The sequence below is a fragment of the Podarcis gaigeae genome, assembly GCF_964106915.1.
Source record: "Podarcis gaigeae genome assembly, chromosome: Z".
Lineage (NCBI taxonomy): Eukaryota > Metazoa > Chordata > Lepidosauria > Squamata > Lacertidae > Podarcis > Podarcis gaigeae.
This window is the reverse complement of record NC_139691.1, coordinates 3,285,416-3,311,905: the sequence shown is the minus strand read 5'-3', so window position 1 is coordinate 3,311,905 and position 26,490 is coordinate 3,285,416. Positions and strand designations below refer to the sequence as shown.

Genomic DNA, 26,490 nt, shown 5'->3' with positions numbered 1-26,490 from the left:
TACTGCCTCTCAGCCTAATCTACCTCACAAGGTTGTTGTTGGGATTAAATGAGGAGGCGAGAGACCCATGGATGCCACCTTCAGGTTCTTGGAGAGAAAGGCGAGTTAGAAATGCAATAAAGAAATAATAAATTGGGACCTCTCCCCTCCCCCACTCTTTCACACACTTCCTCCTCTGCCAACAAACTTCTCTTAAACCCAAATCTCCCAGCTCATTCCCTCTATCCCTCCCTGAGATGTCCCATAGCTTTGGAATGGGAATACCCTCACAGCCTCTTTTGCCACTTCCTCTCCAGCTTCCTGCTGGTCTCACCTGTGCAGGTGGTATCTACACACACACACACACACACGGACCCCAAAGCAATACCCCACGGTAATACAAATGCAAAGGGACGCGGGTGGCGCTGTGGGTTAAACCACAGAGCCTAGGACTTGCCGATCAGAAGGTTGGCGGTTCGAATGCCCGCAATGGGATGAGCTCCCGTTGCTCTGTCCCTGCTCCTGCCAACCTAGCAGCTCGAAAGCACGTCAAAGTGAAAGTAGATAAATAGGTACCGCTCCGGCGGGAAGGTAAACGGTGTTTCCGTGCACAGCTCTGGTTTGCCAGAAGCGGCTTAGTCATGCTGGCCACATGACCTGGAAGCTGTACGCCGGCTCCCTCAGCCAGTAAAGCGAGATGAGCGCCACAACCCCAGAGTGGGTCACGATTGGACCTAATGGTCAGGGGTCCCTTCACCTTTAAAAATAAAAAATAAATAAAAAATAACATAGCTGCTTATTTCTTTGACGTCTGATGAGAAGGCGTTCCACAGGGCGGGACCTACACCTTCACACCTTCTCTCTCTTCCTCCTACCCCTTGCATTTTGGCTGAGCTGCTTCACCTTGGATTACGGTTTCCATGTTAGCTGAGCCCTTCTGTCACCTGGGAAGGCCAAACAGATTAAGCCCCAATCCCTCCAGCCGGTGTTTAGAGAGGAACACAACAGAGTGGCTTTGAAGTGAAGGTTTGTTTAGGGAACATCATAATGCAAGAAGAAGAACTGATTGTCCGATACAGTTTGTTTATCTCGCATAGCCTTTACCAGCCTGATGCTCATCCGCAAAGCATAAGGCTGGCAAGGTCAGTCCTTGTTCATCCAGGCAGATGAAGTTTATGAAGGTAGGAAGAGCCATTAGCTGGATCAGGCCAATGCGCTATCTAGTCCTGTTCTTACAGTGGCTGACTAGATGCTTGTGGGAAACCAGCAAGCAGGATTCTTGCACAAGAGCAGGTCTCCTCTCCTGTGTTTTCCTGCATCTGGTATTCAGAAGCCTCGCTGCCTCTTGACCACGAAGGCACAGCCCAGTAGCTGTGGCTCCTCTCCTCCTCCTCCATGGATTTGTCCAAACCTCCATCAAGGCTCTCCAAATTGGTGGCCATCATTGCCTCCTGTTGGGACGCGGGTGGCGCTGTGGGTTAAACCACAGAGCCTAGGACTTGCCGATCAGAAGGTCGGCAGTTCGAATCCCCGCGATGGGGTGAGCTCCCGTTGCTCAGTCCCTGCTCCTGCCAACCTAGCAGTTTGAAAGCACGTCAAAGTGCAAGTAGATAAATAGGTACCGCTCCGGTGGGAAGGTAAACGGTGTTTCCGTGCGCTGCTCTGGTTCGCCAGAAGCAGCTTAGTCATGCTGGCCACATGACCCAGAAAGCTGTCTGTGGACAAATGCCGGCTGCCTCATCCAGTAAAGCGAGATGAGCGCCGCAACACCAGAGTTGGACCTAATAGTCAGGGGTCCCTTTACCTTTAAAAATAAATAAGATAGCTGCTTATTTCCTTGACGTCTGATGAGAAGGCGTTCCACAGGGCGGGACCTACACCTTTACACCTGTCTCTCTCTTCCTCCTACCCCTTGCATTTTGGCTGAGCTGCTTCAGGCATCTTGGATCACGGTTTCCATGTTAGCTGAGCCTTTCTGTCACCTGGGAAGGCCAAACAGATTAAGCCCCAATCCCTCCAGCCGGTGTTTAGAGAGGAACACAACAGAGTGGCTTTGAAGTGAAGGTTTGTTTAGGGAACATCATAATCTAAGAAGAAGAACTGATTGTCCGATACAGTTTGTTTGTCTCGCATAGCCTTTACCAGCCTGATGCTCATCTGCAAAGCATAAGGCTGGCAAGGTCAGTCCTTGTTTATCCAGGCAGATGAAGCTTATGAAGGTAGGAAGAGCCATTAGCTGGATCAGGCCAATGAGCTATCTAGTCCTTAGTCATGCTGGCTTAGTCATGCTGGCCACATGACCCGGAAGCTGTACGCCGGCTCCCTTGGCCAATAAAGCGAGATGAGCGCCACAACCCCCGAGTCAGCCACGACTGGACCAAATGGGCAGGGTTCTCTTTACCTTTACCTAATACAAATGCAGCTCTTTCTTCTTCATTTGCACTGGGGGCTGTGAGCAAGGCATGGGTGGGGGTGAAGGATGGTACATAGAAGATGCTTCACAAAGTAATATAAGCAGCGCTGGCAGGTCTCTGCCCCGAGGTGCTTACAGCTTCCCAAGCTGTGCAAGTAATGCCAGATGAAGAGCAGCGAGATCCAGGGGTGTGGCCAGAAATGACTGTGAAGACGTTTCTTGGTTTCATCACTTGGACTTCGCTTAGAGGTGAGAACCGTTGAAATAAAACCAATCAAGGAAATAAATCTGATCCTCTCATTACCACAAAGCTGGGGGGGGGGGCAGGGAGGAGAGGAAGGAAGCAACCCTCCTACGCCATGCTCGAAATGAGAGAGCACCTTGCTCAGCAGTGAGACCTGTTTCCTTTCCTGTTTACCCAACATAAACTGACAGGAGCTGGGCAGGAAAAGGAGGGCAGCTGTGCCTGCCCCACTTTGAAAAAAAAACCCACAAGTCTTCTCCAGGGCAGGAGAACACAAGGGCATAAGAAGGGGCTGCTGGATCAGGCCACAGGGGCCCCATCTAGTCCAGCATCCTCTTCTCACAGTGGCCAACAAGGTGACCTACAGGGAAACCAGGAAACAGGACCTGAGCACAAGACCCTCTCCCCTTCTGTGGCACCAGCGACTGGTATTTGAAAGCATTGCTGCCTCAAACTGTGGAGGCAGAGCATAGCCATTGCGGCTGTGTTATGTACTAAGCTTGGATCCTAGAACAATAGGCAAGTAGGATCCAATAATAATAATAATAATAATAATAATAATAATATATTTATTTATTTATTTATTTATACATACCCCACCCATCTGGCTGGGTTTCCCCAGCCACTCTGGGTGGCTTCCAACCAGTGGCGTAGCGTGGGTTGTCAGCACCCGGGGCAAGGCAAGTAATTTGCGCCCCCTAACCCGTGGATTTGTGCCCCCTAACCCTAACCCCCAGATGTTGCGCCCGGCCCCTCCTGCACCCCCCACGCTACACCACTGCTTCCAATAGAACACTAAACTACAATAACCTATTAAACATTAAAAGCTTCCCTAAACAGGGCTGCTGTCAGATGTCTTCCAAAGTCTGGTAGTTGTTCTTCTCTTTGACATCTGGTGGGAGGGCGTTCCACAGGGCGGGTGCCACTACTGAGAAGGCCCTCTGCCTGGTTCCCTGTACCTTGGCTTCTCGCAGTGAGGGAACCACCAGAGGGGGTGGAGATGCTCCTTCAGATATACTGGACCGAGGCCGTTTAGAACTTTAAAGGTCAGCACCAACACTTCGAATTGTGCTCAGAAACCTACTAGAATGCAACAACTGATTGGCTTGCAGGAAAAGCTCCAATCAGGCTCCAGGAGGAAGTTAATCAGCCTATTAGGCTGGTAGGATCGTAGAATGCAACAACTGATTGGCCTACAGGAGAAGACCAATCAGGCTCCAGGAAGGAAGCAGAATCAGCCAATCAGACAGGACTCATTCTGTAAATAATGTACAGTCATACCTCATGTTATGTCTGCTTCATGTTACGTTCTTTCAGGTTACGTCCCGTGGCAAGCTGGAAGTACCGGAAATGGTTACTTCTGGGTTTCGTCGCTTGCAGATGCACAAAAGCACAAAATGACATCACGCGCATGCGCAGAAGTGGCAAATCACAACCCACGTGTGCACAGACGTGCTGCTGCGGGTTGCGCTCTTTTCATGTTGCGAATGGGCCTCCAGAACAGCATAAGATTGCACATCAAAATGTCATATGCCAACAGGAGTGTCTCTTAATCCATAGCTGTCAACTTTTCCCTTTTCTTGTGAGAATCCTATTCAGAATAAGGGAATTTCCCTTAAAAAAGGGAAACGTTGACAGCTATGGGTCTAATGCAAACGAACTGTGTTATCATGTTAACTATAACTTAAGATATCAGAAGGTAAAGTGATATAAAAACATTACATTGTGCAGAATGAAACAGGTGCCAGAAGCAGTCCTCATAGTAAATGCATGGTAAAAAAAGATCAGAGTTAAGCTGCGCTTTATTTGTCCCAAATGTCCCGAGAACTTGGAGGAAGAGACAAGCTTAAGTCTTCCTTGTTTACGTAACTAAAGTCACACTAGACTGGAGTGCTGCAGAGTCACTTTCTCTCAGAGGAGGTTCTCTGTCGCATCTCTGCATGAGTTGCCACCGCCCTGGATTTGCCTCTGTCCAGCTCAGCCTCTGTGCAGTATAGGTTGTTCCGCTCCCTTTCCTACAACTAACATTATTCAATCACTCTCCATGCAAAGATGTTGCAGCTTCAGGAAAGGGTGGCTGCTGACCTCTATGGAGTCAATATTCTGGATTTGTTTCCTTTCAACCACAGCTGTGCCCAGATGAGTATCTCCTGCAGACATGCCAAATGGGGGAGGCTCCTCATTCTTGCCCTTAAATTAATTCAGGGTAAGGAGCACCTCCTCTATTAGCTTGGGAAGTGTTTCTGGGCACAGTGCAGGCACTAGAGGGGGCTGGTGACCCACACAGTTAGCAGATTTCACACAGAAGCCTGCAAATCTAGGCAGCTGCAAGCAAGAATTTCCAGTTTAATATAAGAGCCCTTGCAGCTGGACCAGACCAAATGCATATGTAGTCTAGCTTCCCATTTGTCACAGTGGCCAAGCTGATGCCGTAGCCGAGGGATAGAGCACTTCCTTGCATGCAGAAGGTCCCAGGTTTGGTCCCCAGGTAGGGCTAGGAATCCCCCCTCCCCTCCCCTGCCCCAAGACTCTGATTAGCTGCTACAAGTCAGTGTAGACCAGGCATAGCCAAACTCGGCCCTCCAGATGTTTTTGGCCTACAACTCCCACCATCCCTAGCTAACAGGACCAGTGGTCAGGGGTGATAGGAATTGTAGTCACAAAACAGCTGGAGGGCCAAGTTTGCCTATGCCTGGTGTAGACCATGGGTAGGCAAACTAAGCCCGGGGGCCAGATCCGGCCCAATTGCCTTCTCAATCCGGTCCGTGGATGGTCTGGGAATCAGCATGTTTTTACATGAGTAGAGTGTGTCCTTTTATTTAAAATGCATTTCTGGGTTATTTGTGGATCCTGCATGGTGTTTTCATATGAGTAGAATGTGTCCTTTTATTTAAAATGCATCTCTGGGTTATTTGTGGGGCATAGGAATTCATTCATCCCCCGCCCCGCAAAAAAATATATAGTCCTGCCCCCCACAAGGTCTGAGGGACAGTGGACTGGCCCCCTGCTGAAAAGTTTGCTGACCCCTGGTGTAGACACTGCCCAGCTAGAAGGATGAATGGGCTGCATTCTTAGAGGCATCTTAGAGGCCCCTGTTGGCCAGCCAGCTGCCTCTAGGAAACCCCACAAGCAGGATCTGTGAACAAGCACTCTCTCCCCTCCCGAGGCTTATTCCATGTTATGTACTGAGTTGAATAGGATCCAAACTGCAGCAGTCTGATTGGTCCTAGAACAATAGGATCCAAATTGCAGCAGTCTGATTGGTCCTAGAACAATAGGATCCAAATTGCAGCAGTCTGATTGGTCCTAGAACAATGCAGCAATATGATTGGTTGGCAGGAACCACCCAATCATGCTCCAGATATAAGTGAATCCACAACCTGATTGGCTTACAGTAGAATTCCAGAATTAGCCAATCATGTGCAGCCCATTGTGTAAATAATGTATATAAAGCAGATACTTTGAGGGGACATTCATTCATTCCTCCTCACCACTGTGAGCTGAATAAAGAGCATGAAATCACTTTGCGACTCTGAGTATATTTCATTCCAGCAACTGGTATTCAGAAGTATTGTTGTCTCAGACAATGGAGGCAGAACGTAGCCATTGTGGCCAGGAGCCTTTGATCAATATCCCACATGACATTTGCCCAGTTCTCTTTTAAAGACACCCATCTCCATGGACACAGTTGCTTCCTGTGGGAGTGATCTCCATAGTTTAACTGTGTGGTGCATGTAAAAGGACTTTCTTTTCTCCCTTTCAAATCTTCCAACAATCAGCCCACAAGTCCTAGTGCTATGAGGGAGAAAAACTTCTATGTAGTTTCTCTATGCCATGTTGACTTGTAGCCATGGATAGATAATTTAATGAAGGAGTAAGAATGGGGATGGGACGCGGGTGGCGCTGTGGGTTAAACCACACAGCCTAGGACTTGCCGATCAGAAGGTCGGCAGTTCGAATCCCCGCGACGGGGTGAGCTCCCATTGCTCGGTCCCTGCTCCTGCCAACCTAGCAGTTTGAAAGCACATCAAAGTGCAAGTAGATAAATAGGTACCGCTCCAGCGGGAAGGTAAACGGCATTTCCGTGCGCTGCTCTGGTTCGCCAGAAGCGGCTTAGTTATGCTGGCCACATGACCCGGAAGCTGTACTCCGGCTCCCTCGGCCAATAAAGCGAGATGAGCGCCACAACCCAAGAGTCAGCCACGACTGGACCTAATGGTCAGGGGTCCCTTTACCTTTACTAAGAATGGGGAGGACGAGGGGGGAGGACACTCTTTTCAAAGCTGCACCTTATGGAAGGGAGTCCTGCAGTGTGACTAAGGTGTGGTATGAAGCGCCATCCGTAACATTCAGTTGCAGAATGCATGGTTCACTTGCTCCACCTAATGGCTGGAAATATCTTCTTAGTTCAAGCATCCATCAAAACAAATAGGGCATTTCCAGATTATTGGCAGCTTCAAAGGAGCCTGCAGCCAAATGTAAGACCCTAGTACCTGTTCCACCCTTTCCCAAAGAGATCTCCCAACCCTACAGAATTGATCTGTGTTCCTCAACATGGCACCCTACAGCTGTTTGGGGCTACAGTGTCCATCATTCCGATGAGACTGGGGCTAGTGGGAGCATACCTGTGCTGGCTGGGGCTTTATTCAGCTCTCTAGACCTTTACATCTATTTGATCAAAACAGCAGAACCCATTAGGTTGGGTTGTGGGGGTGCTGGTGGAGATTCAGGGTGTTTGGCTAGGTTAGCCAGGTTCTCATCCCTGTTCAGCTATAAAGCTTACTGGGTGACATTGGACCAGTCACTATCTCTCAGACTATCCTAACCCGGCCCCTGCATGGGTCCTTAAAATACTGGTAATTTTCCTAAGAAAACATATCTTTATGTTTTCCACAGTTTTTCATCTCTCTGAATTATCCAGGTCTTTCGTTTCTTTACAAGTTACAAGTCCAGCTAATGTTTTTATTTGTTTACAATGGCCTCCTCAGTAAATTATGAATTTTCCCCATTCTTTTTTAAAGTCATTATCTTCTTGATTCTTGAGTCTCCCAAGTCAGTTTTGCACAGTCCAACAGTTTGGCTTGCCATTCTTTCCTAGTCTGAACTGTTGGTTCTTTCCATCTTTGGGCTAGTAGCATCCTTGCAGCTGTTGTCGCATACATAAACAGTATTTTCTGGTATTTTGGGATGTCGGAACCTGTAATTCCTAGTAAAAAAGCTTTAGGTTTTTTTAGGCTTTTTGACAAATGTTATTTTAAACATTTTTTTCAATTTATTGTATATCAATTCCCCAAAAGACTTTGTTATCTTACATGACCACCACATATGATAAAAGATACCCTCTTTTTCTTTACACTTCCAACAAATATCGGAGCTTGTTCTATACATTTTAGATTACTTAGTAGGAGTCATTTTCATATAGTGGTACCTTGGGTTAAGTACTTAATTTGACCCGGAGGTCCGTTTTTAACCTGAAACTGTTCTTAACCTGAAGCACCACTTTAGCCAATGGGGCCTCCCGCTGCCGCCGTGCTGCCAGAGCACGATTTCTGTTCTCATCCTGAAGCAAAGTTCTTGACTCGAGGTACTATTTCTGGGTTAGCGGAGTCTGTAGCCTGATGCGTATGTAACCTGAAGCATATGTAACCTGAGGTACCAATGTAATTTTCCTTCTGCATACAACATGCTGTGAATTTCAGCTGTTCTCCATAGCCTCTCCCAATCTGCCATTTGTATGTTATGTCCTAAGTCCTTTGCCCAGGTTATCATAACCATTTTAACCTGTTCATTCTTTGTACGCCATTCTAGGAGCAAGTTATACATTTTTGACAGAGTTAATATTGTTTTCTAGAAGTTCTACAGTTCTTAAGGGTTGTGAAGCTGTGTGTGGTTTGGGAGCTGCACGGTCAGGGAAAAAACAATGCTGTCCAGGGTTGTAAAGACTGCAGAGCGAATAATTGGGTGCACTCTTCCCACCTTGGATCAAATCTATGCTTCCAGGTGTCATAAGAAAGCTGCAGAGACAGCGCAGGATAGTGCCCAGCCTGGAAATGATCTCTTTCAGCTTCTACCTTCTGGAAGAAGGTACAGGGTTATAAAGACTAGGACTAGCCGCCTGAGAAACAGTTTCTATCCAAATGCGATTTTGGTTTTAAACGCAGTGTAAGGTAGTCTCTTTGGGAGTATATTGTATTCAGTTATGGGGTATTTCAGTTTTTAGGGGGTTAACCAGGCTGGGATAGCTGGGATAGCAGGCTTGTTGGGTTTTGAATGTCTGATGTAGATTTTTTCAATTTCGTTGTTCTGTATGAGACAATGACAATAAAGATTATTGTATCGTATCGTATCTGCAAAGAAATATTCAAGAGAGCTTTGAAGGGAGAGTGCTTTGAAAATGCAGATTAGGGAATACCTGTGCTTTCCAGGTGAATGTCTCCCTGGAGAGCCATTGACGCATATAGTTCAGGGGCAGCTCTCCAGATGTGCGGGATTCAAACTTCCATCAGCCCCAGCAAGCAAAGTCAATTATTAGTGATGATTGGTGCTGTACTCTAAAACACGTGACTTGGTGACCCCTAGAAGAGTGGTTAGAGCATCAGACTAGGGCCTGGGAGAGACCAGGGTTCAAATGCCCACTCAGCCATGGAACTCACTGGGTGACCTTGGGGGGCCAAGTCACTGCTTCTCAGCTTAACCTGCCTCCCAGAGTTGTTGTGGGGATTAAATGAGGAATGGGGAGGAACCATGTGCATCAGCTTGAGCTCCTTGGAGAAAAAGGTGGGATAGGAAATAAACAAACAAAGAATTATTATTATTATTAGCAGCTAGCGGCATTGGAAGGGACGCAGGTGGCGCTGTGGGTTAAAGCCTCAGCGCCTAGGACTTGCCGATTGAAAGGTTGGCGGTTCGAATCCCTGCGGCGGGGTGCGCTCCCGCTGCTCGGTCCCAGCGCCTGCCAACCTAGCAGTTCGAAAGCACCTCCGGGTGCAAGTAGATAAATAGGGACCGCTTACCAGCGGGAAGGTAAACGGCGTTTCCGTGTGCGGCTCTGGCTCGCCAGAGCAGCGATGTCACGCTGGCCACGTGACCCAGAAGTGTCTCCGGACAGCGCTGGCCCCTGGCCTCTTGAGTGAGATGGGCACACAACCCCAGAGTCTGTCAAGACTGGCCCGTACGGGCAGGGGTACCTTTACCTTTACCTTTAGCGGCATTGGACAGAGAAGAAAAGGGAAATCTACATGATGGCTGGCCGTAACATTAGTCAGATATCACCGAGCAAAGCAAGTTAGGAGTTGCAGTACCACAGATAGCTTCAGGTGAACTTTGTTTCCCTCCTGTGGTTGCCTTCATCCCCCCACAATGGTGACTTTATAAAGGCCAAAGAGAAGTGGTGAAAAGCAGCTTTGCCTAAACTCCATATTCCTCATCGGAGTGGTAACTGTACAGGTGTTATATTTAAAGAATTGCAATGACTGCTGCTGTTATTTGAATGCAACATTTTTACAGCAATATTTGCATTTTGAAGCATTAATGCCCCAAACTGCAGGCTAAAAATATATGAAATCATCATCATCATCATTGCTGCCCACGTTCCCATCGGGCTACCTGGCTACCTGGGCCAGGTGTCTAACCTGCCTCATTTGATACTGAGACTCAACCTATGTCTCTGTGGCAGAAGACACAAGCAGTTTCCATCGATACCCCAAGAGCTCAAAATGGTTAGATAAAGGCATCCTGTATATTATAGTTGGCACTGGGCCTTCACATGACCCAAAAGTGCACTCTCGAAACACTTCCCAGAATCCTCTGGGCACAAAGATTACTTGGCAGTCGAAATCAAGGCAGAAGAGAGTCCAGTCCCCCCAATATGGAAATCCAACATACTTCCTTAAATACGCTCTTTAAACCAAAGACCTAGAAACCAGCTTATTTTATGAGTGCGAGTGGGTTAAGAAAGAATAAGAAGTCATGATTTGCTTTGAAATTTAGTCCTTTAATAAAACTTCCCCTTCTTTAAAGTAACACTAAGCACAGTCCATATAATGAAATTAGTTTGGAGGAGTCACATGTAACAGAATAAGAAGAGAGAAATAAATCAGAGAAATTGGATATCTCCACCCCCCACCCTGGGCATAGCCCCCCATCCCAGTAAGACTCTGTGTGTGTGTGTGTGTGTGTGTGTGTGTGTGTGTGTGTGTGTGTGTGTGCCTTTTGAAGCTCTTTGCAAATGCCAAACAAGCAAACAAGGAGCAGGTAGAATGCAGAGCCTTCTCAATAGCAGTGTTTGTGCTCAGGATATTTAATACTGTAGAGCTATAAAAAATGTTAGCATACAATCAAGGATCCCTTCCTTCTCTCACTTTATGATTTAGGAACCTGAATGCCCCACAGCTACAGTTAAGACTCTGAGCTGCACAGTCTGGGTTCATACGCCAGCGAGCTGTATAGCTTCAGGCAACTGATAACTTGGAGACAGTGCCCTACTTTGCAGGGCTGTCATGATGGAAAATAAGTTTGCTAAATTCAAAGCCAAGCAATAGAAAGCAGAAGGGACTGTCCCAAAGATGCTATGGGGGCATGGGGGGGGGGGATTTTTTAAGATTCACAAGATGGCTGACCCTCAAACTATGCCCAGGTATTTAAAGGCTTTAACCTGCTCAGTTGGGTGATTGTCCATGCTCCAGCTGTGTGATCTATGTTTCCTTGCGAAAACTGTGACTTTGGTTTTCTCATAGTTTACCACCAGCTGTTCTCTCCTGCAGTATACTGAGAAGTCTTCCATCAACCTTTTAAGGCCTATTTTTAATATAATTTTTTTATTAGTTTTTTTAACATATCATTTTCAACAGTAATTAAACATACTTTTGCCTCTTATTCAAATTTTTGACTTCCATCAATCCTGTCTGAAAATTTTCCAGTTGTATAAATAAATATTTTTTTTAAATTTAAAAAAAAAACATCCTGTCTGAAAATTTTCCAGTCTAATCTCTCAGTATGTATTTCTTATCTTCCCTATTACATTTCAAACTCATAACCAATATCTCTATCTTTTTCTACTTTGTAACACTTCGTATATTTCTCCTTACAAAACTTCTTGCAATCCTACTAGCGTAATTTATTGATTACAGGTGCTCTTCAAATAATTCATATACTTCTTCCAATCTTCTGTAAATCTCTGGTCCTGCAGGTTTCGAATCCTTCCTGTCATTTTGCTCAATTCTGCATACGAATTAAGGCCTATTTTTGTTCGGGATAGGAGGGTCGCATCATCAGCGTATAAGAGCACTGAGATTGGTTTTGTGGCCGATTTAGGAGCATGGAACTCCAGAGATGTTAAGCTTTTAACCATGTCATTGATATATAGGTTAAATAAAGCTGGGGCTAAAATGCAGCCTTGTTTAACCCCCTTGGTGGCTGGTACAGGGCCTATGAGTTGGCCATTTGTGGAGGATCTTACGTACAACACAGTATCTTTATATAGGCCATTAATCAAAAATAATCATCTTTTATCTATACTGGATGTATTCAATTTGGCCCAGAGTCTTACTCGTGAAATTGAATCAAAGGCAGCCTTCAAATCAATGAAGGCTGCATATAAGACCCCACGGGTTTTCTTGGTGTATTACCTTCAGATAACTTTATACTAACCCCCCACACCTTCATCAATACATTTCCATGACAATTTCCAATCCCTTCTGCAGTTTAACAGTGTGGCTCTCTTACACTGTACAAGGGATAACCAGCAATGGTATATTTAAACATCTGAATTAAAAATGAGTCCAGCAGCTACAGAAGGAGCTGTGGATTTTCTCGTGTCAGGGGCTTCCAAGGTAAGAGGGTGCGGAACATCAGATCTCTTCCAATTTTGTGCATTTAAAATTGTATAAAGTTGCCATCTCTTTTCCCCGTAGATCTTGTCTGTCATTCCACGGGCCCAGAGTAAGACGATATTCAAGGTTCCTTGGGTCAGCGTTGTAGAGGTACACTCCTGTTTCAAGCATTACTTCCTTCCCCATGCCAACCAGCTAAACATTAAAAGAAAATGAAGAAACCCAAGTTTCTAGACCTCATGACTGGGGCAAAACTTTAAAGGACCATAGGTTTCTGATGTTGTTGTTCAGGAATGCCTTCGGACCAGGGGAAATAAAACATAAAACAGGTGTGGATATATGAGACTCTCTTTATCCCATGTTTGATTTTAAGAATCTATCCAGGCTCAACTCTTTATAAAGACAGCTTTTGTTAACCAGCTAACTTCTTGATGCATTGGACTACAACTCCCATGTTCCCCAGCCCACATAGCCATGCTGCCTGGGGCTGATGGGAGGTCACAGAATCATAGAATTGTACGGGACAATGAGGGTCATCTAGTCCAACCTCCTGCAATGAAGGAATATTTTACCCCATGCTGGGGCTGGAACCTACAACCATGAGATTAAGAGTCTCATGCTCTACCAACTGAGCCATCCCAGCATGTAGTCCAATGCATCTGGTTTACAAAGGCTGCTTTATGAACTGAGGTCTCTCTCACCCCAGTCTTCTCTTAATTTCAAAACAACGGAGTTACCCCAAAGTTAGAAACCTCATCCTTCCTCTGTTCAGCAAATTAGGAGAGGGAAAACTTTCAAAAATCGTGTTTTCAATTGTTTTGGTTTTTTTGAGTGTCTCAGAATCAGCATTAGAAAATCCCCTCCCCCCCAAAAAAAAATCAGGGTTTGAGGTTTGAACTTTTAGAAGCACTTGGCTCCATCTCAAACACATGAGGAATAGTCCCATTTTGTTTCTTGTGCAACCCAGGGGCATGATTGTCAGAAACAGTTGACTCAGCACCTTATTCCATCTAGCTCAGAACTGCCTACACTGACTGGCAGCAGGGGCTGTCCAGCATGTGGGTCATTCCCAGCCTTACTGGACCCACAATGCTATGCGTTTTTAACCTGGAGCCCTCTGCGTAGAAAAAAAAGGGGTCTCCAGCTGCTTCAGAAGTCACAGTGGACCTGCTCTAGGCAGAACTAGCTGCAAAAGTGATTTTACCAAGGACACACACACACACCCAGCCCCCTGCCAATAATCTCTCACTTATCACAAAGAATGACAGGGGTACCCATCGTCAGTTAGATTCCCTGGCGGTACTGGGGGTTAGTGGGGTAGAAGAAAAGCAATAGAACAGAAGTTGTCGCCCCTGTTGTCAACTAGGGTAGAAACAGGTAGGTCAGCACTACTGTGTGGTGAAAGAGGGGGAAAGAAGCCAATGTTTGGGGCAGCAAATTTGCACTGCTGTCAGGGCCAGCCTGCTCATGAGGTTCAGTGGGGCAGGCGCCTCAGGCAGCAGGGTGGGGACAGCTTGGATGGGTGGCAGATCAGGGCTCCTGAGGAGCGCTCATCTCACCTCCCCCTCTGCTTGTTGCCCAACCACCCCACATCCACGTTCCCACCTGCTCCTCTCTGGAGCAGATTTTCTGTCTTGCCTCAGAACATCCTGGTCCAGGCCTGACAGCTGCACACCCAGCACACAGACACCCAGCACTTTCCAGCTTGGCAACCCCCTCCAGTCTTTCTCAACCTGTGGCTCCCCAGATGTTGTTGAACTACAACTCCCATCACCCCTAGCTAGCAAGGCCAGAGCTCAGGGATGATGGGAGTTGTAGTCCAACATCATATGGGGACCCACAGGCTGAGAACCACTGCGCCTTAACTCAAGGAACCCACTGTGATCACCAATATATTTTATTTGGTTCCTGCTAAAGCCCATAGGCTGGATCACTCCTACCCCCGGCAGTCTGAAATGGCCGGTCAGCCACCTTTGAACTGGGCCTTTAACTTTTTCCTCTTGCTAGCTGGGTGGGTTCTCTAGACTCTAAAGGGGAAGCATCTTTGCCACCGCCACTCCCTGCCCCCTTGCAGACCAGGTGGGGCAATCTGTGAAGACCAGATGCAGTGTTCTCCCCGCACCCAGTGTTGCAATTAATGCACAGTGATTTGATGACTTTAAGGGCACAGTCCCAAGCTTGGGAGAAAGTCCCATCAGTGCAGCAAAGCTTACTTTTGGGTAAATGCACCCAGGATTGCACTGTTATGTTTTAAAGCTGTTCCACTTGCGTTAACTCTCCCTTTCGTCCACAATTTTCTTTATCCCACAACATGGCCATGATAATGAACGAAATCTTGTGAACCACAGTTCTGCACAGAAGAGCTGGAACCTCTGGAGTTCTCAGCAGTCTTAAAACTACAATTCCCAGTTTTATTTGGAAGGGAGACATCCTGAGTGTTAAAGGGGAATTTATTTTTGGCATGTAGATAGGCTTCTCAAAGGGACCATAACTCATCCTAGGATGGGTTTGGACCTTGCTGTAGATCCAACAGCTGAGGACCCAACTGCCTGGCAGATAAAAGCCCAGAAGTGATTTGAAATTGTTTCACTACCATGAATGTCGTTATCCTTCTACATTAGTTTGTCCCCCTTCCCACCTTTAAAATGGGCATTTTAATTTCCTAGGAGTACTATTGGGTAGGAAGGTCAACCTTCCCTTTCAGTCTTCATAAAATACAGAAAGTTGGGGTGGAGGGCCACGATCCCCCAACCATACTGCTCAAATAAAGAACTACAAGGTATATGCGCATGTATTTTTATATATTACAAATTGGAGGGATGACACCACTGGATTCAAAATAGATTTATAGCATTTTATGTTGGGTGGATTCTCATTTCAGGCTTTTGCTCTGAGGGCTGACAAGACGACTTGGCCTCCAGGACAAGGGCCTCTTTCAGGAGCTGGGGGTGGGTGAAAAAGTCAGGGAACTCCCCTTCCTTCTCTCACACTCCGCCTCCACCCCAGTCAACAAAACAGCAAATAGGCATTTCCTCCCACCCACCCCACCCCAATTCACGTGCCCAATCATCTAAATAGTGCTAGGTTGTTGTATCTAAGAGGAGTTGGGGGTTGCAGTGGTAGGAATGAAGAGCTGAAGAGTGAAGCCCCCCCACCCGCCCTCCCCAGAAGCCAATAATGTGCATTCATTTCAGAGATTCATTTGTTGGCGTGGGGAGGGGGGAGGGGAGATGCACATTCGGGCATCTGGAGGTGCTGCAAAGGAGACTCTTTCTTTAGGTAGTGAGGATGTCGGCAGGTTGGGACATTCCTACACATAAGGCTCGGCAGACACAGTCCACAACATGCTCGGCCGGAGGTCATGGGTGCAACTTGGTGGGTGGGGAGTGCAGCGAGGAGTCATCAAACAGAGGGTTCTTCACTTCCATTTCGCCAGTCTGCATGGAGTCCAGGGTGGCGCAGGTGGGGGGGGGGGGAAGAGAAGAGAGAAGATGTGAAAAGCAGGAAAAATTAATTGCCTCAAGAATTGTCATCTTCTCCCCCAACCCCCAGTTTTTTCAGCATTTCCTTTTAAAAATCTACTGCCCCACACTGTTCAGCTGGAAGAGCTCAAGAGTTCTTACACACAACTGAAATGCTCTCTCACAATAGTGCAAGACTTGGCATTTCCCTTCAAGAGCCAGCGTGGTTAGAAGACCAGACCAGGGAGCCAAGGGTTCAAATTCCCTTTTCTGAGGCCATTCCCCTTCACCAATCCTGCTCTCCACTCTCCGCAAGGACTTCTGCCTGGGTGGAAGCTGTCCTTAAACTGCAATCTATAGTGCCACTGTATTCTGCTCTGGTCAGACCTCACCTGGAGTACTGTGTCCAGTTCTGGGCACCACAGTTCAAGAAGGACACTGACAAACTGGAACGTGTCCAGAGGAGGGCAACCAAAATGGTCAAAGGCCTGGAAACGATGCCTTATGAGGAACGGCTAAGGGAGCTGGGCATGTTTAGCCTGGAGAAGAGGAGGTTAAGGGGTGATATGATAGCCATGTTCAGATATATAAAAGGATGTCACATAGAGGAGGGAGAAAGGTTGTTTTCTGCTGCTCCAGAGAAGCGGACACGGAGCAATGGATCCAAACTACAAGAAAAAAGATTCCACCTAAACATTAGGAAGAACTTCCTGACAGTAAGAGCTGTTCGACAGTGGAATTTGCTGCCAAGGAGTGTGGTGGAGTCTCCTTCTTTGGAGGTCTTTAAGCAGAGGCTTGACAACCATATGTCAGGAGTGCTCTGATGGTATTTCCTGCTTGGCAGGGGGTTGGACTCGATGGCCCTTGTGGTCTCTTCCAACTCTATGATTCTATGATTCTATGATTCTATGATTCTATGATTCTATGATTCTAATCCTGGCTCTGGCTTGCCTGGATGGAAGACTGAGGGTTTATGATGGAAGCCTGGAACACAACCCTCATATAATTGAGGAATCACCTGGATTAATAATTAGTAGTCTGTGAATTTAGTCTGGAGGATACCATGGGTTCCTTCCCAGACCTGCAATCCTGTATCTGTGAAGCTATGTTCTGCAAGAGAGAAACTGCCAAATCAGTTTCTTTTTCATGGTGATGGCCTTAGCAGGTCAGCTCAGTACTACTCATCATTCACATCTTGAAAGAGTGAGCTCTGTTGCCATACAGACAAATGGGTGTGCCTTTTCTGAGGACGACAGGCCAAGTGTGAGGGGTTGAGAGTTGTGTGAGTGAGTTTGGGTAGATGCTGGAAGCTGGGGAGACTGAGGCACATCTACTCTGCGCTGGACCCCAAAGCTGTGACTTGGAAACCTAATGAAGTAGCAAGATCAGCTGGGGCACCGATACTGTGAGCCCCTCCATCCTATGCTCAAGTTGTAAAGGTAAAGGGTCCCCTGACCATTAGGTCCAGTTGTGGCTGACTCTGGGGTTGCGGCACTCATCTCGCTTTATTGGCCGAGGGAGCCGGAGTACAGCTTCCGGGTCATGTGGCCAGCATAACTAAGCCGCTTCTGGCGAACCAGAGCAGCGCACGGAAATGCCGTTTACCTTCCCGCTGGAGCGGTACCTATTGATCTACTTGCACTTTGACGTGCTTTCGAACTGCTAGGTTGGCAGGAGCAGGGACCGAGCAACGGGAGCTCACCCCGTTGCAGGGATTCGAACCACCGACCATCTGATTGGCAAGTCCTAGGCTCTGTGGTTTAACCCACAGCGCCACCTGCGTCCCAGGTTGTATGTACCCATAAATAAAACCATGTTTCCTAAAGACACCAATGTTTCTGTTGATTCTCCTTCCACGGAAACTGAACTCTGGGTAAGTGCAGGAACCTCCGGCCACTTCCAACTCTGATTGGAGGTGTGGGTTAAGTGCAACAACAATAATCTATCCTAATTTGAGTGTGTGAACCATTACTCAATAAAACAAGCAGAACTTAGTTATCAAGAAGCACACAGAAAGAGTAAGAAAAGCTGTCAGAGGGCCAAGGGCACTCTGGTGCATGGAAGAGGAAACACTCACAGGAGCAAGGCCTGGGCACTCATAGACGGTGAAGTCTCCATCTTCGTTTTCTTCATCCGATGATGCAGATTCTGGAACTTTGGCCTCCTCTTTATTCCTATTGATGGGGTGGAGGAGGTGAGATGGTGGCAGGGCAGGAAGGGAGAGAGTGCAGCACACACAGACCAGCACACCGCTGCCTTTCACCCCGTTCAGAACACCCAACCCACTCTCCCCACAGAGTTTGGCTACAGGGTCCCTTCTGACCCAGTCCTATGATTCTATGACTCAACACACAGAGAGCCAAAATGTCTTTGGGGGGTTGTGGTGGTGGTGGTGGTTCAGAAGCTCCAGGGGTTAGCTGGAGCCACTCCCAGGTTTTAAAAAAGTCCTGTGTTGAAACCCTGGAGTATCAAAAGCTGCATTTCCAAGCTTAGCCATCTGCAGAACTCTGGCACTCTGACGTGACACGTTTCTGAAACTTGGCTAGGTTTGTTGGGGAAACTCAACTGGCCTTTCTGGGTCAGCCCACAGGGCACCTGGTCCAGTGTTTCACTTCTAACGGGAGCCACCAAGGATAAAGTTTGGCAAGCAGGTAATAAAGTGAGACTGCTCCCCGCTCCCCCTGTCCCCCGCCCTCCTTGACCTTGGCACCTGGTACTCAAAAGTGCCCTGTCTCTGAACACAGAAGACGGCACTTGGCAATTTTCAGGTGTATACACAGACCTTCCATCAATTTAACTATACCTTTCCAAAAGCTGTCATATCAGAACCCAAGATGAGCCCTGCTGGATCAGGCCAAAGGGGGCCCACCTAGGCCAGCATTCTGTCCTCCCATTGGTTACCCAAATGCCTGTGGGAATCCCGCAAGCCAGACCTAAACACAAGAGCCCTCTGCCCCTTCTGTGGCTTCCAGCAACTGTTATTCAGGAGCATTGCTATTATTATTATTATTATTATTATTATTATTATTATTATTATTTGTAAACCACCCTGTGATCTTTGGATGAAGGACAGCATGGAAATATTATTATTATTATTATTATTAATTTCCATGCTGTCCTTCATCCAACGATTACAGGGTGGTTTACAATGCAAAAAGACAAAGCATAATAACAAAAACAATACCCTCCCCCATTAAAAAAACAAACATATTGTTTAATTGGTTAAAGGTCTGCAAGAAGATAAATGTTTTTGCCTGGTGCCCAAAGCTGGTGGCCATCCCTTCCTCCTGTGGGAGTTCCATAATTTAACTATGTGATGTGTAAATAAGCACTTTCTTTTGTCCTGAATCTTCCCAAAATCCAACCAGCCTTCCCCAACCTAGCACCTTTCAGGTGTTTTAACTGCACCTCCTACCCAGCATGGCTGTGCTAGCTAGCAGGAGTTGGTGCAAGCTGCAGTTTGGAGGCTTGCTGGGTTGGGGAGAGGCTGACCTAAGCTTTTAAAAAGGCTATCTGAGCCAGAGGCCACATCACATAGGCCAAAGGAATGTAGAGAGCCAGTGTGGTGTAGTGGTTAAGAGCAGTGGACTCGTAATCTAGTGAACCGGGTTTGCGTCTCCGTTCCTCCACATGCAGCTGCTGGGTGACCTTGGGCCAGTCACACTTCTCTGAAGTCTCTCAGCCCCACTCACCTCACAGAGTGTTTGTTGTGGGGGAGGAAGGGAAAGGAGAATGTGAGCCGCTTTGAGACTCCTAGGGTAGTGATAAAGCGGGATATCAAATCCAAACTCCTCCTCCTCCTCTTCTTCTCCCAAGTGAGTCCACATTAAAAAGACGCTAAAGATGTGGATGCAATGTTGTGGACTGGCTGTTCCAGTTCTCTCGGGCAGAAGTTTTTGAAATGCACCCTCCACAGGAACCCAGACCCAGAACCATGCATGGAAAGGAAGAGGCCTAACTGAGTTTGCTTTTTCCTACTTCATCCAAATGCATGTCTTATATCATGCCTTTTTTTTAAGATTGTAAGCCCGAGGGGCAGGGAATTGTCTCATCAACGACATTGGGGAGCTGCTCTAAGAGGACTTCCCTCTTTTTTTAGGGTGAAGAGTGGGATAAAAGTATTTTAATAAAGCAGACTTCTTGCCACGAGGTGCGTGGAAGCCGCAGTCTGAAGAAAATGCTAAAAATATGGGTGAATAATGGTGCTACTCACTTCTCCATGGAGAGCATCTGTTGTTTCTGGTGCTGGTAGTGGTACATCTGGGCACTCTGTGCCAACTTCTTATCGCCGGGCTTTGGGGAGAGAAAAACAGGCACAGTGTACACAGCATTGCAAGTTAGCCCAAGTTGCAGTGAGTTTGGAAGAAAAGAGCATGCAAAAATCACCACAGTCCAGGCAAGTATTTCCTATTGTGAAGGAGCCAAGTCCAGAGCAGTTACTCACAAAGGGAAGCAATGTGCAGACTCCTCCCTAGGGAAGGTAATTCTTATGCCCCAGGAGCAATTGTATTAACTGCATCCAGTGCAGAAACAGGCAGAATGACTTGCCCCTGCTAGCAGAGATGTATTTGGAAGGTTGTGAGGCCAGAACAGTATAGGATACAGAGATGCAAAGGCAACCCCCTGCTATGGCTAGACAACTGGGGCTCATTATTGCCTGGAATTAGGCATACAGTTCCCCCCCCCATTCCCTTTAAACAGCAAAGAGCATCAAGTTTAGTGCATAGCCAGCAATCAAAGAGGAAAGGACATACTGAGATCTTGTCATACGACGGAGGACCCGGGAGCTTCTGAACTGGGTAGTCTGCTTTCTGAGCAAGGCGTATTTCCTTTTGCAGCCTAGGAAGAAGAGCGAATAATTAGACACACCAGCAGCTTGCTGGATCAGGTGAGAAATCCATCTAGTGCCAGCGGTTCTCAACCTGTGGGTCCCCAGATGCTGTTGGACTACAACTCCCATCATCCCTGGGCTCTGGCCTTGCTAGCTAGGGGTGATGGGAGTTGTAGTTCAACAACATGTGGGGACCCACAGGTTGAGAAAGGCTGAGCCTGTTACCAACAGTGGCCTGCTTTGGAAAAGCCCATAAGAAGGGTTTGAGAGCAACATTCCGCGGTGATACTACAGCACAGCATGGTACCCAGGGCTGCCTTGTTTAGTGCTTAGAGTGCAAGACTTGAACCTGGGAGAGACCAGGGTTCAAATCCCTACATGGCCACTCGTTCACTCTCAGCCCAACCTACCTCACAGGGTTGTTGTAGCGAATAAATGAAGAAGGGGAGAACCGTGGGTGACGCCTTGAGCTCCATGGAGAAAATGGTGGGATGCAAATGCAATGAACAATTGCAGTTGTTGCTGCTCTTAAGCAGCTCCTCATTCTAGCATTGTTATACCTGCATCCCCACCCCTCCTGGTGGTTCCCAAGAATGGTGTTTTGGGGTGGGGGTGGGGGGAAGCACGAAATAAAACTGCTGGCCTCTCGCCAAGTAAAGGTTTTGCATGGGCCTACCTGCACCAGCACACAGCTGCCACCACCAGAGCTGCGATTCCTGCAGCTGTACACACGACTATCATCCCTGCAGAGACACACAGGTGGAAAGTTTGTATAGAGACACACCAGGCAAGGAAGGAAGCAGGGAAGGAACCAGCAGTAACCTCCTGGGATGATGGCAGGTGAAGCATTGTCAAAGAACTTCCAGCATTTTATTTGTTTGCTTGAACACTGTCCTTGTTATAAGTGTTCATACACTGCCCCTCATTGCAGGTGGAAGCATAAAATCCCTACCGGCAAATCAGCAACCAGTGGTGCATTCAGCATTGTGGGACAGTTCTGTGGAACTCTCTCGTGGTTGAGATCAACCAGAGCCAGGGCTTTTTCGGCTGTGGCCCCGATCTGGTGGAACACTCTGTCACAAGAGACTAGGGCCCTGCGGGACTTGACATCTGTCCACAGGGCCTGCAAGACAGAGCTGTTCCACCAGGCCTTTGGCCAAGGCACAGTCTGACCTCCTCTCTCCTTCTGTAATCCTCATAGAACTCTAGCCCAATGGTTGCCATTAATTTGATTCTGAATTGATTTAGAATGAATTGATTTTAGAATGCTGTATTACTTTTATTGTTGTTAGCCGCGCTGAGCCCGGCTTCGGCTGGGGAGGGCGGGATAGAAATAAAAATATATTATTATTATTATCAGAGGAGTCCCCTCCCTATTAGACTTCTGGCAGCTGGAGATGCCCTTTCCACCTCAGCAGACAATTTAAGCAAGTTTTGTAACTCTGTGGTTGAGTTTAAATTGATTTATCTTCATTGTGTCTTTTCAGCTTTACTGTATACCAATTAAAAGCAGCAACATCATCATCATCGTCATTATTATTATTAAACATTTTTCTTTACAAACTTCATTACAATTAAAACCACCAACCAAACAAACAAAGTGCTGTCTTCCAAGACAAATGCACATCCAGCTGTTAAGTTTTAAATGTAGTCACCCACATGACATCAAAACAAACTTGGAAAATATTTTACTTTTCAGGTTAAGCTCGCATCTACAGGCTTTGGCTTCAATCTCAAGAGTTAAGATAATGTCTCCATAGTGGCTCCTGCGACTGAAGTGGAAGAGGCTCTCCTATTGTTAATAAAGGATATAAACTGAGACCCTACCAAGTCAAACCCGTCTTTCTTTGTTATTCCTCTTATCCACCTCCGGTGGTGAGCCAAGCACTCCGGAGGTGCTAAGTTCCACACGGATTGGGTCCAAAACTCTGTGGTGGGAGGGTGAGCCCTCCCCCCCAAGTGGAAACAACTATTTGCCTCACTGCTGTGTGTTTGAAATTTGGATTGATATAGTCTTCCATTGTTATATTATATTCTGCCATATACGGAACACCCAGTTGCCTTGCTGAACCGCTTACCCAGTATGAGAGCGTCATTTGACGAGAGTGAGGTTTTCACTGGAGTACTTTTGACTGCTTCTGTGCGAAGGGGAGGTGTTTCAGGAGGGCGTCTTGCCTGTCCCTTTGGCGAGGACACTGACTTCGACGCACCGATCCTGGGGTGCTTGCCTGTGGGGGCTGGGGTTTCTGTGTAAGGCAAAAACATGTCCACAAAGGTTGCGGTGAGGGCAAAAGATTTTCTTTTCTTCTTTCTTTTTTTGAGTTTTATTTATTTATTAACATTCTTATGTCACATCGGCAAACATTTTCATATTACATCACAAGGCTTATTATAATATAATTTTCAGCATGTATACAAAGCTTATATACCTAAATAAAAGAAACAAGGACAAAAAACTATTCCAAAATCATATATCTACAAACACTTTGGACTTCCTGTCTATCCCGTTCTATATTCCTTTTTTACCAATGAATGTACAGGTGAAGCTTGAAAAATTTGAATATTGTGGAAAAGTTCCTTTATTTCACTAATTCAACTTAAAAAGGTGAAACTAATATATGAGATCGACTCATGACATGCAAAGCGAGATATGTCAAGCCGTGATTTGTTCTACAGGTGAAACCTGAAAAATTAGAATATCGTGGAAAAGTTCATTTATTTCAGTCATTCAACTTGAAAGGTGAAACTCATATATGAGATAGACTCGTGACATGCAAAGCGAAATATGTCAAGCCTTTATTTGTTATAATTGTGATGATGAAAACACCAAATTAACAATCTCAGGAAATGAGAATATTCAATAAAATCAGGAAAACAAGGATTGCAAATAGAGCAAGATTGGACCTCTGAGAAGTAGAAGCACATCTCGCTTTGCATGTCCTGAGTCGATCTCTAACATTAGTTTCACCTTTCAAGTTGAATTCCTGAAATAAATGAACTTTTCCACAATTTTCTAATTTTTCGAGTTTCACCTGTACTCTTATTATTGTATATTTCCTTACAAATTAATTCATGCAGAAGGACAACCCACACGCACCCCTGGATGGTCTCGCCCTATGTGAGAAGAAAGAAAATATCAACCCTAATCTTTCATCCAAGATGTGTGGCGTGGAAACTGGTCCGCAGGAGAGACTTACCATCCTGGAGAGCATTATTCTGTTTGGACAGCGCATCCGCCACTAAATCAACTTCTTCCTCTAGGTTGGGAACACTGGCTCGCCCTAAGAAGGAAGACAGAAGGTATTTGGGGGGCGGGGACAACAAATCCAAAGAAAAGTTATCAACAGATTATTTCATAAATTTATAGACCAAACAACTGCTTAAAAGAAACCCTCACAGTGGTTTACCGATAATCACCAGTAAAAATAGTTTTAAAAGATGCAAAACCTTCAAAAATAATAATTAAAACCAACAAAAAGCTTGACATCCCTTGTAGGGTTGAAAGAAGTTTCGTAAGGAGCAATTTATAAATTATTGTGAAGAGAATTAAGAATAGATGTACTGGGAATTTGAGTTTATAGCAATAACTACAGCAGTAACCAAATGCATAATTAGAAAGACTTTAGAAAACCATCAGTCGAGGTTGAAGGAAGTCTCAGGCTGTGATAGCCGAAAATTTCGAAATGATGTTTAAAAGGATGTTATGCTGGGAAATTATGTGTAAAAAATAATAATAAATTGTTTATAAAATCAACAATAGCCTAAAGGTAAGATTGGCTGTGTTTCTTCCCCAATCGAACAGCCGTTGGACTTGTGGCTGACATGTTTGCATCCTGTTCTCTCCCCCCTCCCCGAGCTAGTGGCATTTCACCCTCGCAAGAACCCTGTGAGGTAGGCTGAGGGCAGAGGTTTGGGGATGTGAACTGGATTTTCTCCCATACTGAAGTCTAGTCTGCTTGCTTCTGGAAGACAGTGGCACATCTAAATGTGAATATGATTAAATATCCAGGCAAAGTTGTGTGTGTTACTTCACCTGGGTTTTTTTGGCATAGGTTCGATCACCACTCAATAAGATCATTAAGGTGGGAGTCTTCACTTATGTGAGGACAAAATTCCAAACCAAGATGGCGGACCAAAACATGACTGGCGTGACTTTTTGCCGTGGTGGGTCCAAACTCACAAATCACACTATCCACACTATCCAATGCAACATTTTTCAGTTTCTAAAAAATCCCGGGCAACACTGGACACACTCTGCTAGGCGGGGGGGGGGGGGGACTTGAGTAAAATATGGGGGAGGGGAGGGCAGGTAAGCTCTGCCCTGCATAATTGATCACATGAAGCAGTGCACATACACCATTTCCAATGGCAATGCCTGTCAACTCGGGGGGGGGCATGGCCCCCTCAAATGTTTTATGGGGGGAAAGACCCCCCAGCCCCTAGGGACTTTTCTCCTATGTTGCTAGGAATTATATAAAGCCAGGCTTCTTTGAAAGGATGGAATTGTAAATCTCTCTCTCCCACCCTCCCTCCCCTCCAGGTCACTTCTTCAAATTCAGTTAGATGCAGTTCCCTGAGTGGCAATTATGATGTTTGCCGGAGGAGCTAAGCGTCCTCAGATCAGAGTGAATGATTGCCAGGGTTTCTTGTACGCAGGGTGTGGGAGGGGGCTGGCATGGTGGAGGAAGGGTCAAGGAGCACCGTGCGCAGTCAGCTGGCTTTGGCATCACATTCCCAGCAGTATTCTTTAACAAAAAACAAGAAAACACCACCTTAATAGTGTAGATGGGACACGGGTGGCGCTGTGGGTTGAACCACAGAGCCTAGGACTTGCCAATCAGAAGGTCGGCGGTTTGAATCCCCGCAATGGGGTGAGCTCCCGTTGCTCGGTCCCTGCTCCTGCCAACCTAGCAGTTCAAAAGCACGTCAAAGTGCATGTAGATAAATAGGTATCACTCCAGCAGGAAGGTAAACAGCATTTCCGTGCGCTGCTCTGGTCCACCAGAAGCGGCTTAGTCATGCTGGCCACATGACCCGGAAGCTGTACGCCGGCTCCCTCGGCCAGTAAAGCGAGATGAGCGCCACAACCCCAGAGTCCCTCATGACTGGACCTAATGGTTAGGAGTCCCTTTACCTTTAATAGTGTAGATGAGAAAAGCCTATATATGCCAGGCTACTCCTAGTAGTAGAGCAAGAAAACTGCTACCTCATTTTCAAAGCTAAGTCAGGGTCTGGTAGTTTCAGATTAGATGGGCCATGTGTTGAGATTCCTGCATTGCAGGGGGTTAGACTAGATGACCCCTGGCATTCCTTTTAACTCTACAATGCTATGATTCCTTCAATCTGCCCTTCAGATATGGTAGGCCACTAATATTATTCCTGGTGGAGAGGATGAGAGATAGCAGCCTGCCTCCTGGTGCGAGAGGTGCCCTGAAGCAGAGCGTGCCTCGCGCCGGGCAGACATCCGCAGCGTCGGGAGCCCTGCAGAAGACTTTTCTTATGTTCTTATGTACTTTCCCACTCTCAAGAGCCCAAAATTCTGGATACCAGCATCCCTTTGCGGGGTGTGTGTGTGGGAGGGTGTCCACTACCCAGGGTACACCTTGTGTCCCATGTAGTCCCCGTGTTACTATTTTTAGAACTCTGTGAATATTTCATGACTCCGGCAAGCTTTCCCAGCTTTTTATTGCTTGGGACATGAAAAAGTGTCTTTAATAATGCAAGCACATAGC

General features: G+C 46.6%; 1 protein-coding gene across 3 annotated transcripts in view; it reads right to left on the bottom strand.

Annotated features, from left to right (window-relative positions):
* Positions 1 to 10,608: 10,608 nt before the first annotated feature.
* The window catches only part of NPDC1 (neural proliferation, differentiation and control 1), a 52,815-nt gene continuing 36,933 nt past the window's right edge, over positions 10,609 to 26,490 (bottom strand). The window contains exons 3-11 of one of the 3 annotated variants that reach the window (XM_083721890.1): positions 23,956 to 24,039; positions 22,837 to 23,004; positions 21,435 to 21,501; positions 20,682 to 20,766; positions 20,141 to 20,220; positions 18,005 to 18,101; positions 13,014 to 15,903; positions 11,864 to 12,856; positions 10,609 to 11,422 (exon numbers count right to left, since the gene is read on the bottom strand). In XM_083721890.1, coding sequence (XP_083578016.1) covers positions 15,826 to 15,903; positions 18,005 to 18,101; positions 20,141 to 20,220; positions 20,682 to 20,766; positions 21,435 to 21,501; positions 22,837 to 23,004; positions 23,956 to 24,039 — 659 coding nt within the window. In that variant the 3' untranslated portion in view covers positions 10,609 to 11,422; positions 11,864 to 12,856; positions 13,014 to 15,825. Of the gene's footprint in view, positions 11,433 to 11,863; positions 15,904 to 18,004; positions 18,102 to 20,140; positions 20,221 to 20,681; positions 20,767 to 21,434; positions 21,502 to 22,836; positions 23,005 to 23,955; positions 24,040 to 26,490 lie in introns of all 3 variants that reach the window. The other 2 variants (XM_083721891.1, XM_083721889.1) reach the window with 2 other exon arrangements.